This window comes from Aythya marila (genome assembly GCF_965140915.1).
Source record: "Aythya marila genome assembly, chromosome: 3".
Taxonomy (NCBI): Eukaryota; Metazoa; Chordata; class Aves; order Anseriformes; family Anatidae; genus Aythya; species Aythya marila.
In genome coordinates, this window is record NC_139044.1 from 49,796,557 (window position 1) to 49,813,603 (window position 17,047).

General features: G+C 36.5%; 1 protein-coding gene across 2 annotated transcripts in view; it reads right to left on the reverse strand.

Moving 5' to 3' along the window:
- Window positions 1–2,667: 2,667 nt before the first annotated feature.
- The window catches only part of SHPRH (SNF2 histone linker PHD RING helicase), a 44,303-nt gene continuing 29,923 nt past the window's right edge, over window positions 2,668–17,047 (reverse strand). For both annotated transcript variants that reach the window (XM_082758195.1, XM_082758196.1), the window contains 6 exons: window positions 16,087–16,275; window positions 8,219–8,311; window positions 7,612–7,698; window positions 6,954–7,132; window positions 4,375–4,455; window positions 2,668–3,093 (listed from right to left, as the gene is read on the reverse strand). In XM_082758195.1, coding sequence (XP_082614321.1) covers window positions 2,997–3,093; window positions 4,375–4,455; window positions 6,954–7,132; window positions 7,612–7,698; window positions 8,219–8,311; window positions 16,087–16,275 — 726 coding nt within the window. In that variant the 3' untranslated portion in view covers window positions 2,668–2,996. The remainder of the gene's footprint in view (window positions 3,094–4,374; window positions 4,456–6,953; window positions 7,133–7,611; window positions 7,699–8,218; window positions 8,312–16,086; window positions 16,276–17,047) is intronic.

The window sequence follows — 17,047 nt, forward strand, 5'->3', positions numbered from 1 at the left end:
AAAAAAAAAAAGCATTATTGTTATTTTACAGCTATGGAACTGAAAGAGATGGAAGGTTAGTGATAAGTTCTTCAGAGTCCGCTGGATCCTCCTTTTTACAGGGACTGCACTGGAAAAGACATGGAAATATAAATTGGCAATACTGTTTCACAGGAGAACACATGAGAAGCTAGTACATTACTGTGTACACACAAATACCGCAGTCAGTATTTGCAGACTTTTGCTTTCTGTGGAAAAAAGCATTTGTATTTGCATATCAGAACAATTAAGATAGGACAAAGATCGTTCCAACTAAGATAGTCTTTTAAGAGCACTCTCCTGATAGAGCAAAAATCGCAGCACCATGAAAACATGCTTACTCTGTTGTTGATAAGAGAAAAGCACTGCAGTTGTACAAGCTACAGCCTTAACAGAAAAATAAGTTCCTGAGCCATCTTAAAAGCATCTGAAAGAAAATGTCTGTTAAAGAAACGAAATGCTGCAAAGAATGGCAAGCAGTGGTAAATTACAGTTCAATTTCTTTTTCGATATTATTCTTTAGATGTAGTCTATCTACTTAATACTATGTGAAATTTATAGAAACTATTTTATTACTGACTCTGGCTACATACACACCAATGATTCAACCTTACAACTGTAAGAAGTGCATTAATGTTATGCCTCCAGAGCTCTGAGTTCTGGCACGCCAGTCCTCAGTGCTCAGAATCAGGTCTCTGGCATCGCATGCTGTTACGTAAGCATTAAAAAACAGTCAGGACTAAAACATCTCACGCATTGCTTGATGAGAAGCTATGCTTTTGGCTTGAAATCCAAACCCCACATTTTTGTAAATAAACATTTAAACAGACATCTTTATACAAACAAGCCAAGAACTTGCAGAGCTTAGGAAACCTTTCACAGCAGTTATTTTTCAGTTTGCTTCTCACAATGATTATTCCCACATTAAGTTATTTAAAAGGGGAGCTATGAATGTAAACATTATTTGCTTCCACATTTTTTTAAACAGATATATAATTTCTTGCAGTGAACAGAAGCTCCTTGTTCCACCACATTACATTGTACAGTATTGAAATTCTCTGAGGATGATGAGAAAACTGGAATGTTGCTGCCCACAAAGTTCCTAGAGTGTCTGTACAGCATGATCTCCAGCACACTGTAGAATAATTTAGTCTGGAAGGGATCCATGGAGGTCATCTGGTCCAACACACCACTCAACATAGGGCCAACTTTGAAGCTAGATCAGGTTGCTCAGTGCCATCTGAGTTCCAAACATGTCCAAGGATGGAGATGTCAGTCTGCACAAACTGTTTGATCGCTCTCATTGAAAAAAGTCTACTATGTACTCAATTTCTCTTGCTGCAAACTGTAATCTGCAAAAGAACAGTAATCTCCAAAACAAAATATATAAATATGACTAGTACATATTACAAAGACAGGAAATAAAGAATTATTGTCTGTAAATTTACTCATATAGTCTTTAGAATAAGGTATCTAATTGGCCCAGATACACAACAGAATGCTGAAGACGGACTTCTTGATGCAATATTAGTCATGTAATTCAATTCATGTTTGGTGTCAGCAAAGGAAAATCTGTTTGCCATGCAGATAGCCTTAATACCCAAAAGGCTACAAGGTGCAACTTAAATATAACGTTCTTGAAAACAGAAAACAAGAATTATATGGAAAGTCTATTTAGCAGACAAGAATAAAAATTCTAACATTGAGATTTCTTAAAGGACTCAATCTCAAGTAAGATTTCTAAAATATACAAAAAACAGTCTGCTAAAACAGTAAATACTGTACTCTGAAAGAAGTAGCCTGTTTATGCATACATTTTCATATTCTCTAAACATAACACTGTGTAACTGACCTTGCTTGATTTTAAGCAAATGTGTGTCCATAACCTACGGCAAAAAGTTTAGAATTTCTTGCCTACCTTCAGCATCTTAAAAGTCAGCTTTTGCTTTCTAAACTCTTTCAATAGTCAACTGAGATGGTGCAGTGTTCTCACATACATAAAGATGGAAAATTCCACAAAAGTTTCATCCCTTCACTGATTATCTAACTTAGACTAGATACCTACCATTTAGACTGCCTAGCAATCTCATATTTTGAATATTTAGACTGATGCATCTTTGAGAGGGAGAAATAGACAAAAAATCAGGAGGAGAAAATGTACATAAGCACTAAATAATTAAAGTGATCAGCAGCTTAACAAATTACTTTTTAAAAAAAATCTGTAACAAATGTATTTTGTTTAAACAAAGCACTGAAGTAGTCACGGTTTCAATAGTAAGTGAAAAACATGTACATTATGTTTAAGTGTTTAACGGAGTTCCAGACCAACATGCATACAAAAAGCATAATTTAATTTATCATTCTGTAGTGAGTGAGCATTAACAACGAAATTTAATTGTCACACTAGTCTTTGTGAATATCTAAAAGCCTAATACAAATATCCAAATGATTAATAAAGATTAGTTAAAGTGTTACCAGTAAGACGTTCAGTAACCTGACATTAAATTGTAGCAACCCTAGAAGCCCTTTCTAGAAGAATATTAATTTACAGTCATTCTTCCTAACAATTCTTTGTACAGTAAAAAAAGTAGATCTGTGTTTTTCTGCTTCCCTTTCCCACCCCACCACCCACATAGTTTTACTCTCATACTGAATCACTAACCAATCCAACCTGATGGTAAAAATCCAGCAGTTCAAGATCTCAATTCCAACATCCAGCTCAAATGCTCTTTGGGAATAAAATCCAGATTTTTGTTTAATGTGCAAAGTGCAAGTTTTCTCCAGTGCTATCAGAAATGCGTGCTGCTAAGAATGTCACCACAGAATAAAATGTTAACACTTAGAAGACTCTTCTATTTCCAATAGTTCTATTAAGGACACATTAGATGGTGTTTAAATGAATGACAGATCAAGTAGAGTATATACAAGTGCTTATTAGATCAGGTACTTTCTGATTTCACGAGGTCAAATCAACGTTTTTACTCAAGTTCTTCAGTTTCCTCTGTAAAAAGGTCAGCCAAATCTGCCACTGTCAGAACTGAAGCTTCTGACTGTTTCATGGAAGAGCTTGTGTGGCTGTAGGAAAAAATTGCATGCAGACATCAGAGAAGGAATCAATTTAAATAACAACCTGTATGTACTGAAAACAGACCACCAAATGGTTCAGAATGCAATAAATGTTGGGCTATGAGCTCAGTAGAAAAAACACACTTTCTATTAGGAGAAGTGCATGCACTGATCAGCTACTCCTGATGCACAATTTCAGTAATATACAAAGTCCACCTACGGTCCTTAACATGATCACCAAACACTTGAGAGGCAGCAGAACATGGGAGCACAGAATCATAGAATTGCTTAGGTTGGAAAGGACCTTACAGTTCTCCTAGTTCCAACCTCAGTGATTATGGGGATAAACCACTTTGTCCTGTCAATGTTTAAGGGATTGGCTTTGGATTCCACGCATAAGGTTTGATGCTACTTTTAAAACATTAGCCTTCATTAGATCACTGTATATTTATTTGAACTTTATAAGCAAAAATAGTGCTACTTAACAGATATGGAAACTGATTAAACTATTCTTTCAAAACGAAAGGTGAAAAACTTACATGCAAGTCTTTGGCTGTAGTTATTTAAGTCTTGTTTTATAAGAACCAGAAAAGCTAGAAAAGTCACTCATTTTCCTAAACTAGTGTTGCTTCCTAGATTTGTTATGTGTATACAGTACAGTTAAAGAGGTACAAAACTCTTGTATTTTCTGTACAAAGAATGTGAATACCACTTAAGTTCTAGTCCTAGTCTTTTATTGATTAGAGTTTTTGGAAAAGAAATGGTGAAAATTGCTTTCTGCGTCTGCACACCAGACCAACTTACAAGCTGGCATCTGGACAACTCTCGCACTGACTGCAAAACCAACCCGTGTGACACAAAGTGTCAAGTCTCAGTTTGTAGAATTTAAAAATTATGAAAGAAAGAACAAGATAGTATCTTAGAGCAAGCTGTCATTTCAGTGGCAAACTTAGTAGTACTCCACTAATATCAATGTTTATAGCAATGGAAGTAAGTAAAATGAAACGGCAAATCATAATACACAGTGCATTAATTGGGCTTTTCTGAAACAAAGTACACAAAATGTAAAAATATTCTCCAGAGAATTAAAATACCTTAATCTTCCAGTTACTGGAATCGAGATAAAAGATACATTTTTCACATTAAAAAGCTCTTTTTCAACCAAAAGAATTTGAAGGAGAGCAAAAGGGTGTTTTTTTTTGATGTGTACCTAATTGTAACAAAAGTATGGCTGACAACCTCCTTTTCAGTTTCATTGCAATAACATTGTTTAAAAAATTCAGCACATACCTTCTATCTACAGTTTTCAGCATACTCTGCATTCTCTCTTCTATTGTTGCTTTTATCAGGAATCTATGAACAATTGTAGATCTGAACATGTTCAAAAAAAAAAGAAGTGAACATAAGATATGCCGTTACTCTCAAAAATTCAAGATCACTTGTCTTATACTAATTATTTTAAGACTGCTGAAAAAACACCCCTATTTTAAGGCAGGTGATTAGTAACTCTCACTGACATTTAAGGATGCTTAGTGCCTCCAAGATCATGCAATTCCACTTGGCTGGATCACATTAGCATAAGCTGTATTAACTAAAATCCTAAAGCAGACACTGGACAAAGTTTTACTTTCTATGTCCCTATTACAAACAGTCCTTGAGAGTTTCCCATATGGTTTAAAGTAATGATTTTGGCTCACTCTTTATATATAATGTTTATACTGCATCATCCCAAGTCAGTCCAAGAAGCAGAGTTTAGTGCAATGGATAATAAACTCATTCCCAGAGTTTTAATAACATTGTTCTTGAAGATGGCAAAACTGTATAAAAACGTTAAAGTCAGTAAATGCAAAACTTTAAACACCAGTAAAACTTAAAAGTCAGTAAGCACAGAACAAAATGAAGGCCCTATTTGTTAAATTATATTTCAAAAAAAAAAAAATCAAAAAAAAACAACACTGAGATAAAAGAAATGTTGAGTATAACAAAGTGAAACAAAAAAAAGTCAGTTTCACAGATAATGTAAAAATCATTCAGAAACTCCTCAATGTAAACATTTTTCAGTATATGAACCCTTGAAAGTGATTGGATGTTTTTCAGAATTTAAATTGAAAATTTGTTAGGTAACATCACACAGTGGAATATTTTGGGGAAATACTCTGTGATTCATAGGCAAAGACCTACCTACCAAAAAAGAGAAGTAAATAAGAACTCAGCTGAGCTATGCTCACTGGACTTGAATACAGCTCTTTTTCAAAAAAGAGTTTGCTGAAATCTGGCTTTTATGAAGTATAATACATTCTTGCTGGTTTTTATTGCAAGGTTTTTACCAGACCTCTTAGGCTAGCATCAAGTAAAATTATAATGCAGGCTTTTGCAATTGATCTTTTCTACATCCTTACTATTAAAGTCTTTACTAACACACAAATATCCACCTGTCCATACGCATTCTTTCACATATATGCTCATTTCATGCCCTCTCCTTTTGCTTCAATTTCCAAAACATAAACCCATTATTACTATTCCAGAATATTACTTCTGGATTGATTCTATCTTTCTAACTTCACATGCAGGGTTCTTTCATTACTATTTTTCAAGTAACATGAAACCTATAATTTGCATATAATTCATTCAGGAAAAACTTTCTAGAAGTTATGTTAAGTGTTCAGTACTACCTATTTAACATCTAAGACACTGAAACAAAAGATATGGAGACTCATTAATCTCTCAAAATGACCTACTCAGAGGTGAAGGAAGAACTGTGAAAAGCTAACCAGCTTTATGGAGTGTGCTGTAACTGGTCTTTTAGATTTTCATAGATTTTCTTCAATACATTTAAGAAAATCTTCCAATGTTATTTTACATTTTTGTAGGTATTTACTTTCTGACCCTTCTAACCATAGAAAAAGACAAATACTTGAAAAAAACAGTGATCAGCGTAACAGTTAGAACATAGTCCACATATACTGGTACTGTCTTCAACAGCAGCTAAAACCTGTTAAACACTCTTTAAAAATACAGACAAGGTGTACAATCTATTTTTCCCTAGTACTCTTTTACCCTCTAACCATTTACAGATCAAGTACTTGAACCAGATGTGGTATTTAGGAATTTTTCTTCTGAATTTACTCAGTTTCTCTGTTAACTATGGGCAGGACCCTCATCTAAGAGAGTGATCAGGGCACTCTCTTAAGCGGTATGATCACTCAAATTCCAAAGCGATAGAAGCAGCCAGAAAGCTGGCCTCAGACATCCTTGTGAAGGCTGCATTTCACCAGGTGAAATGATTCTCACTGTAACAGCTTCCACTTTAAGAGGGAAGAAAAAAACAAAACATGATTTAACACAGATTGTAATCTGGAGCTGGGAATGACCAGACAGAGTAAGTTTCTCAGGGAAACTAAGATGAACTAAATTCAGGCCTGAACTTAGCCACATACGACATAAATGGTGAGTTGCTCAGACCTGCAAAGCTAAGACATTTCTGGACGTGTCTAGAAGCAGAACTTCAAAGTTAAAAACAAAGAAACTGAAGGCAAACAAATTAGTGCAGCAGCGGCACAAGGGTTTTCAGGATTTTGGACTCAAGAACCTACACTCTTGCTAAACTTCTAAATTTGCAGTTTGCCACTCCATCTACCACCAATAGAACAAGAGCTCCCAAAACTACATGTTGTGGACTTTCATCAAGCTTTTCATTACTATTGTTGTTTCTGTTCCTCATGTGATCATCTTTAAAAATAGAGTCCCTATGAATAGCCTCATCTCCAAAACTGAGAAGTTCAGTGAACTGGTTTTATTTCGATTACAGTATGCAGGTCTACTCTGGACCTCCAGACCACTAAACCTCTTAAAGCAATTTGAACTCTTACTTCGTCTGGCCAATACGATGTACTCTGCCAATGGCCTGAAGCTCATGTGCAGGATTCAGAATGGGTTCCACAAGCAGAACATGAGTTGCTTCAATTATGTTTAGTCCATTGGAACCAGTATGAAGGGGCAGCAGCAAAATATTGATCTTGGGATCATATTTAAATGCAGAGAGATTTTCCTAAAAGGCAAAAATCACAGAAGCATGACAGAAGTTCCTGAATAAAGAGCATGGGGACATCTTTATATTTTCAAGCAATTACAGCAGACACTCCAGACTCCATACTGACAGTCCTGTAGACTGATACAAGCCCTGTCATCACCAAACAAGTACCATACAGGTTATCAGGAAGGTGAGGATTTCTTGCAACACTGATCAGTGTGTCTCATCCTTACCATTTCAACATCTGCATGAACAAGCCAACACTGCCCTCTCAAAAGAGAACATACATACCTTTTTTTTTTTTTTTTAAAAATCTTCAAAGGCTTTAATTTGTGGCAAATATTATTTTTAGAATTCAGAGACCAAAGATTCTGCTAAACAAGTTTGCTGCTCTTTTAGATTCTCAAATGAAGCAATGAAGTAAAAGGATCAAATTAACTTCTAAGAACTATAATATCCAGCTGAAAACAATTTAAAGAAAAATATCCTTTATGTACCTGAAACTTACTAATTCCATTGATCTGAGAAAAAGTCATATTGTTGTCATACAAAGCTTTTGAAATTATGTCCAATACATCTTGCCACTGTAAAAAAAAAACAAAAACAAACAAACAAACAAAAAACCACAACAGAAGTCAGTATTACAAACAACAATGACAACTGCAATAAATTCAAGCCTTTCAAAATACTAATATTTAAGGTTAAAAAAAAATATTTGCATGCAGGAACCATATATTTCATAAATCTAAACATAAAAGATAATTAAAAAATCAGCTTGAATAAAAATAACTGGCAGCCACCACAAAAAGAGCTTTTATAATCTATCAAAAATATATGGGCATTACATTTAAAGATACCTAGAATTTCTAATGCTCCTATATACGCATTTGTCTTTTAACAAAAGAAGCTGTTACATCTATTGACTAGGATTATTGTATCCCAGGTACATGAACTGCCCTACAAATTCACAGAACAATCTAGTGACTGTACAGAATGACTCAACATTGTGGTAGCTAAACTAAATCCCAGGAAATATTATGACCATTTTAAACTCACAGAAAACACACAATACACAAAGACAAAACAGAAAATGGTGATTAATACCGTTGAGAAAACTAAGGATTTAGCCCCTGGATCTTTAAATTGTATTCTCTTCAGTGTTCGAACCACAGCTTCCACTTTGGTGGAATGACTCCCCTTTGAAAATAGAAAAAACACCATTAATAGAGTAGGATACTAAACAACAACTTCCAAATTAATTGTTTTATTAAAAAATGCTATATTGAGACTCTTACTTATCTTACACATCTTAGAAAAAGACACCAGCAAATTGTTTCATAAAGCTGCAATACTTTTCAAAAAGAGAACATAGTACTTCAATTTTGAAGACTCTTGACCTATTTAGATGGCAACTTCCCAGGCTGACTTGGGACAGATTCAAATACTACCAACTTGGAGGATGAGCAGGTTAAGTAGCACTGAACTGCTTTGAAATCTCCCATGTAAGGCACTGCTATAGATCAATGACATATTACAGCACGTGCAGTACATGGAAGAATGAAGGACTACAGATATGCTTACCTAGTTCTGGATGATGCAAACTGGATAACCCAAGAAGTGCAATCACACCCAAATACGTCAGTTAGGCCTGCTGAGGTTCGACTTACCCAGAAATACACGCTTAAAAAATTTTCCCAATGCACATTTAACTTCCCTTCCCTTCACACTTCCTCAAAGGCAATAATGCAAAAAACCTGCATGAACCTTATTTCTGTTGCTTTTGTTTCTCACTCTGGCAACACTAAACTTACACTCATTACTATAAAGCTGGCTAATTACCTTAAAATATTAAGAAGCTACTAAGTATAACTGAATTATACTGAATACTGAATATAACTGAATCCTTCAAGTATAACTTGAAGGATTCAAGTATATATTCAAGTATATACTTCAAGTATAACTTGAAGGATTCATCACTGCGATGAAAACATCTTCATATTCTGCATTTGTATTTCAGTGCTTAATGAACTCAATACTACTTCTTGTAGACTTTGGTTTCTATATTCTTAGACTTCTTTCCCCTTTAGTCATGAAGAGGATTCTAAACAAGTTGTTTAGTATCTCCCTCTATCTCCTTCAGTACGCACTTTGTATTACAGTAACTTTACATAATATGCTTTTTTAAGAAGCCATTATTTAATTGCTTACTAGTTCTTACATGTATAGCAATTTCAAGCTGCACTAGATTCAGCTGGACAAATATTGTTTTATTTCTGTCTGCACCTGTCCTCTGAACATTGAATTAACTATGTTGGCTTGCCACAATGAGGGATCAAATTCTCTGAAGTTATGCCGCTTGCAGAATTGGTGGGGAAGGATGACAGCAGTCTAAGCACAAGTTGGAAGCCAACACCAGGCTGCTTGATCATTCACACTATACAGAATCTCTTACTATTTGCAAAGCAATTATTTTTACATACAATACCAAATCTATTGAGAAACAAAAAGCAAACTGACCAAATGTAAACCTCTGCCAATAAGAAAACTTCTTGCAGAAAGCCAATCCATAAATTCAAAATGAAGTACATTAATTGCACTGCCAGTTCAACCTGTGCACCTGTCTAACCTGAGGAAACTTGAGTCTTCTGCTTCAAGCATCATTTGTCCCTGCTACTTTTCTTCATTAGGGTTACTTGTCTCAGCACCTCAAGTTGGAGTCCGCCTTCTGAACACGCATGGCAAAATATTTCACAAGTGTAAAACCCTGGAAACCTGAGGTTTTATACCCTCTTCACAGGCACAGAATAAACTAAATTTTAATTTAATGTTATTTAAAACTGTAAATGACCTTTCCATGTTCTTAATATTCAGTCATTTCTGCCAAGATGTGTGTTAAGTGTGCCAAGTTCTTCATCCCTCTGCTTGAACTGTATTAGACAAACTATATTTGACTCATCATTGAGCTAACAATTGACCAAAGTTTTTTTTCACAGCACACAAGAAAATTCAATTTTGTTCTCAGTATTTACAGAGAGCTGAAACTAATAGAAGTACCCTGGCTATTATGAGTTCTTGGTTTCCAGTCTCTTAAAAAAAAGTTACCCCACCACTACCCACACACCTTGAAGTTTGTTATTTTCTTGAGTATCAGAAGAGAATATAAAAACAGATCAGGCAGTTCTAAATGATCATGGAACAGCACACAGGAGAATAAAACTACCCTCTAACAAGCAATTTCTCAGATAACAGACTAGCAATGCCCACGATAACACTAACCAGACACTGGAAGCTTTTATAGAAGCAAAACATACAAGGATGCCAGTAAGCTCTCTCTCAGTATAGAATGCTCCCTTTTACAGTAGTCTTTTCACATCTAATGCATTAACTTACTGTGACTAGTGCTGGTACAACAAAATAAGAGGTATACAACAAAACAAAGACAAAACCACCACCACAAAACAAAAACACCAACAAAACAAGAGACACTGAATACTGAAAAAGACCAAAGAGAGCAGAAGAACTTTCATATGAATATACAAATTCTGAATAAATCACACAATTTTCACGTATTGCAGTGCAAGATGTTACAAAAACCATAACAAGTTAGTTATCTTTTGTTAACAACTGTCCTTAAAGGAATGAGATGAAAAATTTTTAATATTCCTGCTTGCTTTGATAGCAAAAACACTGAGGCTACAATGTAAACTAAACTTTTTTTTTTTTTGAGATAAGAATGGGCCTTGCTGAAAACACCATGAAAATTCACGTGAAACTCATATTTTTTGCGTCACCTCAAGTTCTGATGCAGACACTATAGAGTTCTAGGGAACTCTATAGCCCTTTATGCAGGAGAGTAGGTGACCTGTTCCTTCTGTATTTTATCTCAGAAATTTGGTTATTCTACTTATGTAATTTATAAAACATATTTGAAGTTTTCTTGTTCGAAACAGGATTGTATCTCTAAACCCTTAGTAAACCGTCTGCTAAAACTGCTATAATTAGCACTTCAGAAATACAGTCCATTTACTCCCCCTGCTGCCACATGCTCTCAACTACTTCAAGTCTTTGATTTAGGAAGCATCTACTCACAAAAAACAATTCCATTGTCCAGGAAGGCTGAGATACATAGCCTGAATATGGTAGCATTGACTTCAGTGAAGGCCAGCAACCCTAGTATACATGCAAGGTTCAAAGGAGACTTGCACAGATAACTTGGAAGTTTCTGTCAGCACATTTTGTTACTTTCAACTATACTAACCAAATGAAAACTATGATTGCTACATCCAGCTGTACCATAATCACATTCTAGTTAAAGACAGTATCATCATCTAAATCAAAATATTACCAATGAGTCTTTTACTTTCGCATTTTAATCCAGAACTCTCTATTTTTTTCTACAACTTCAATGACCACAGGCTTTTGCTTTAACATTACAACAGATTTGTACAAAGACATACCTTGTACTACACATGAGTACTGTTAATGAGTCAGAGATATACTGTCTCCTCCTCCTCCCCAGATTCTTACCCAACAAAAACTCAAATTTACCAAGAAAGGTAGATAAAACTATGCAATCATGACTGATCTCCTACATGTTTGCATCTACAGGTTCATTAACATCATTAGGAATGCACACAAGTTACAAACAGTTTCTCCACTAACCTGAATTTTAAAAATCTTTTGTGGAAAAGGGAAATTCAACCTGCAGTATTTTGCAGAGCCATCCTTCAGATGGATGGCTGCTTTTATAAGAATTCTAGAAAATGAATAATCATGGAAACTCAAGAGACTGTCACACTGTTTGAAATTAACCAATGGGTTGCTAAATTACAGGAGAAGTCTAAGACAGCACAGTGAAAAGACCATAACTTCTTAAAAAGCCAGGCTAAAAAGAACAAAGAGTCACATTGGAAGATGCAACTTCCAGTGATCAGTAGAGCTGTTGCACACTGTCAATGGAAAGTATTGGGAAAGAAATACCCCAGATATGCAGGCATTTGTTTTAAGAGCGAAAGTCATTCTTTATACAGTAATTATGTTTTCTGTAGGTATATGGTATCCAGCCAATGAAGCTTTGACCAAACACTGTCAAGCTTAAAATGCAAACAGACAATAGGCACTCAGTTTTTCCAAAGTCTACCTTTTGATGTTGCAAACAAAAACAGTCAAAAAAAAAAAATCAACAAAAAGAAAATAAACAAAAGTGACAATGTTGTTTCAGAGTACCCAACAGTACAGGGTCCAGAAAACTCATCTAAAACATGGAAAAAAGTTTACAGCACACAATTAAATCAAAAGAAGGGGAGATGAGCTCAAAGGAAGTGGCCTCACAATTATGCTATTAACTATATGCATAGGGAAGAGAAAGAATGTCCCCCCCATAATATTGCACCAGAGCGTGAGAAACAAAGTTGTGTTTTTGCAGTAGAGAACTACTTTTCTGTATTCCAAGGTAGTTGTGTAGTCATAATAAGGAGAAATGCTAAGTAGATAAGTGGACAGTAGAAGGCCTCATTGTTCCAAAATAAGGTAGCAGCTTGAGAAAACCAGGATGAGCAGTGCGAGAACAGTAAATCAAAGATCACAAGTTCTCAAAACATAAGAAAGGATAAATTAAAGGGTTGGGAAAAAAAAAAAAAAAGAAAAATTGTACATATATGGTATAGATGAGCATCGAGTAGATTGTGAACCTGTAGTACTCAGCCAATGAGAAAACAGGGGAGATGATCGGGCATCGGGTAATAGGGAATAAAAGGTTATGATTTGTTTACTAAAATGCACTCCTGATTGACAGGACGCCCACCATTGCAACTGCAAATAAAATAGCTTCACAGAAGATCCTGTCTGAAGAAAATTGTTTGAGATGTTTCTCACAATTTGGGGGCTCGCCTGGAATCTTGTCACCTGTTGAAGATTTCTTGCCACCACAGACTGGAAGGTGCACCCTGCTGATTTCAGTGGTCCCGTCGGGGGTGGTGGGCCGTCTCGGTATGGCCGGCAAAGGACCGAGACTGTTTAATTTGAAGACAGGCTCTGCGAAGCTCTGGGGAGAAGGGAGGCCAGCACAAACATACACAGACACAGCCCACATTGGGAAGAGGCACGGGGATTACTGCTGATAACCCGGACTGGGAAACAGTGCACGGACCGAGGTAAGGGAAACTTTACCGTATCTTGCCTTGGATTGTGTTTGGGGAGACTCTGGTGTGAATGAGTGTGAATGAGGCACTTTTAGTGCGAATCCCCAATTCGCGAGGCTCGGTGGTCCGGCAAGGGGACGAATGAAGTCCCCTTGGCTGGAGAGGGACAAAGCGAGAGAGAGGAAAGGAGTGAAATAGAGTATTGGGGTGTTTGGGCCCTTAGGTGTATGGTACCCTGAGCATGGTGCTCGGCAGTACACCCCACCTCTGTCCTAATCCTAGGTGAAGGAGTGTGGTACCCTGTGGGTGGTGAAGTCCACAGCAGCACGTCAGGAAGAGCTGGGGATTAAGATGGGAATTAAGGGTTCCAAGAGTCAGCAGGGTGGGGTTGGAGACCCCTGGATTGTGCCTAAAGATAGTCCTTTGGAGAGCATGATAAGGATTTGGAAAAACAACACAAAAACTAGGGAAAAAGATTTTAAAAATACACAATTAAATAAATGGTTTGATATTGTGTAATTGCCTGGCCTAAAAAGCTAATAAAAGGAACTTCAGTATTTTGACCAAAATACGGGTCTGATGAAAATTCAGGTTTGAAATTTATATGTAAACAGTAAGGTTTCGTTTTCAGATGAGGAATCTTGTTATGCTCCCTATAATCCTAGTACTGCACCGGAGGCAGTGGCAGGTGCTCCAGGAGGGGAGACAGGGACTGCAATTGATGCTGTCCCTGGAGAAGTTGTGCCCGGGAGCGCAGAGCAGCAGGAATGGCGGGGGGGGGGGGGGGGGCAGTGGGGCCCTGAGTCAAATCCATTTCTAAGGCCTCATTTGTATTCCTGGGGGGGAAATGTCAATCTTGAGTATGTTATTCCCTGGAGAAGAATGTTTAGGAGGGGAATGATTTGCCAGGCTATGCAAGAATGGGAAAGAACTAACACCCCCTCCCCCCCCCCCCCCCCAAACCGAGAGTAATTCCAAAAAATCAGAAATATCTGCTTATCTAACTATGATAATAACAACTCACAACATAGAAATGCTATGAGAGACTCAGGGTCAGAATTAGAATGTACTCAGGGATGATTCCTGCGGACCCAGTAGCCCAAGGGCTATTTAAAGTTCATTTTGTGATTAAAGCCTGGCCGGATATGCAGAAAAAACTCCAGAAGGTGAGAGGATGGAGCGAACAGTGTGGGTAGTATGAAGGTGTATGCCAGGAGGGGATATGAGATGGAAAAGTAGAGAGCAACACAAATGGTATTCACAGTGTACTGAGTAGTGAGGCAGAGGGGGAGATAGAGGGCCCAGGATGGAAAGGAGAGGAAGAGAGACAAAGGAATGGCAGACAAGGGTTTAGAGGGCCACCAATTTATTTGGGCAAGTTCTAGAACAAATTTTGGAGCAATTCCAACCTCCAAAGAGGGTGTTACTGTTACAATACGTGGATGATCCTTTATTGTTAGGACAGGAGAAAACAGTTGTGAAGGAAGCCACTAAGAAGATATTCAACCTTCTGGGAAAACAGGGCTTGAAAGCATTGGGAAAATAAATTACAATACGTAGAATGAGAAGTCAAGTATTTAGGGAACCTGGTGTCTGAGGGGGAACAAAAAATAAGATTCAGACAGGATTCAGGGAATTGTTGAGCTACCCCTACCCAAAACTAAGACCTTAAAAATTTCAAGAGAAGAGGTTTTTAAGGAGTTAGGAGTCACAAAGTGCAAAGGAAAACAGATACTCCCTGATGAGAGAAAAATGCTGAATAAAGTGCTAATGAGACAAATATAAACTGTTTTATGTCAAGAGGGTCATTGGGGAATTCAAGCAATGTGTGATGCTGTGGTATGGAAATCTGTACGCGCAGGAATATATATACTCTGGCTGAACAAGTCTGCAGGAGTTGTATGGTATGTCAAAAGCTAAATAGGAAAGTTATCTGCAGTCAGCCCAAAGGAGGGCAAGAACCAGGAATACAATGCTTCAAAAATGTACAGGTAGATTTTACAGAACTCATTTGAGGGTCCTTTCTCCAAAGAGAAACCTTTGGAGATAGAACTGATTAATGGTCAATACTTACCAATGAAAAGCATTGCCTTTAAGAAATGATATATTATGGTATAAAAACGTTCAGTTTCTCTACTGTGATTTATTACTAAATTTTTGGTCAAATTACTGAATATGCTTATTAGAACCTGAAGTGAAACCACTAGTTTATTAGTGGGCAAGTTAGATGAAGGAAGCACAGCCATAGTCTGCAGGCTATAGCTTTTTAATGTAATTTATTTCTTAATATAGCTTTTTTCAGGCTTTTAATTTTCATTAGTCATATTTAGAGTTGCATTTCCCCCCCCTAATTATGGTTTGTATACCAGACATTTCACAGATAAGCAAAGTGTGAAACTACTGTACCCTAATAGCTCAAGAAACATTTCAGATAACTAATCTTAGGTTCAGAATTGGGATTTATATTCTCTGGCTAACAATGAAGACTTAGGATAATATAAATACTTTAAATTCGTAACAATCTTATGGTACAGACAGTTTTCTCAAACTTCACATATTTCATTCAAGAACAGGTATCAAAACTATGCCTCCAAAAAGCCTCACATCTCCTTAGCTACAAAAAGAAAAATCACCACCTCAACAGCAACAAAAAATCCACCTGCAAACAAAGAACATTTATTTCTACCCAGTTTTAAACACTTACAAAAAAAACACCAAAACTTAAGCTCAGCAGAAGCTCTCACCCCACCCTCTCACCCTAAAATAGTGTTAGTTTTCACAAATGTGTAATTTTTAATCTGTTTACCAGGCCTTCCCCCAGGCACAGCTTACCTTCACAGGAATATCATCCTCCTGATTTGCAGTTTCTGCAGTAAAGACATATGATATTTCTTTATGAGATGTTGTCTGCCTGCAAATGGCGCATTTAATTGAGCTCCGGCGTGTGCCAACACTGTACTGTTCTATGATGATAGCTATACACTCATTACAAAAACAGTGTCCACATGTCAGCACTGCCCACTATGTAGGGAATTGAAAAAAAAGAAACTATCAGTTTCACATAAATGCAAAAGAAAACCAGAGCATTAAACACGTTAAATTACATCTTCATAGATGCATTATTTTCATTGAAGTAATCAGCTTAAAAATAAAGAATATTAGAAATATTTTTACTACTACACCTGCTAAAAAGACTGGATTTCACAGGTTTTCAGCACAGAGTAATTCATAATCCATAGAATTGCACTGCATTTATTTATTTATTTATTTTTGTATTTTCCCAATTCTAAACTTGAAGACAGACATGACAGTCTCTCATTTCTATGAACACTAATTTGTAATGCATAGGTTAAGTACACAGAATAAGCATTTACAACATTTTAAGAGAATATTACACAAATGTTTGTATTAGACTTCCGTAAAAGTCAAAGAATCATAGACTAGTTTGGGTTAGAAGAGACCTTTAAAGATCATCTAGTCCAGCCCCTTTTTAATAGATCCATTTGTCTTAAGACCCACTCAACCTGACCTTAAGCACTTCCAGAAACAGGGTACTCACAGCCTCTTTACAAGGGGCATGAATTAGAACGTTTTCTTTCATACCACCAAAGTCCTAGGCAACATGTTTGGGTTTTTAAAAGGAAATATTTTGAACATAGAAGATTGATCTTTTATTGACAGTATGTATTAGAAACAAAGTTGGTGTTGCAGAAATTGTTTTTCCTTTGAGGGCTTAGAATATCTACATCTCATCTGTGACCTCCCTTCACATGAAAGTAATTTGTAAAACAAT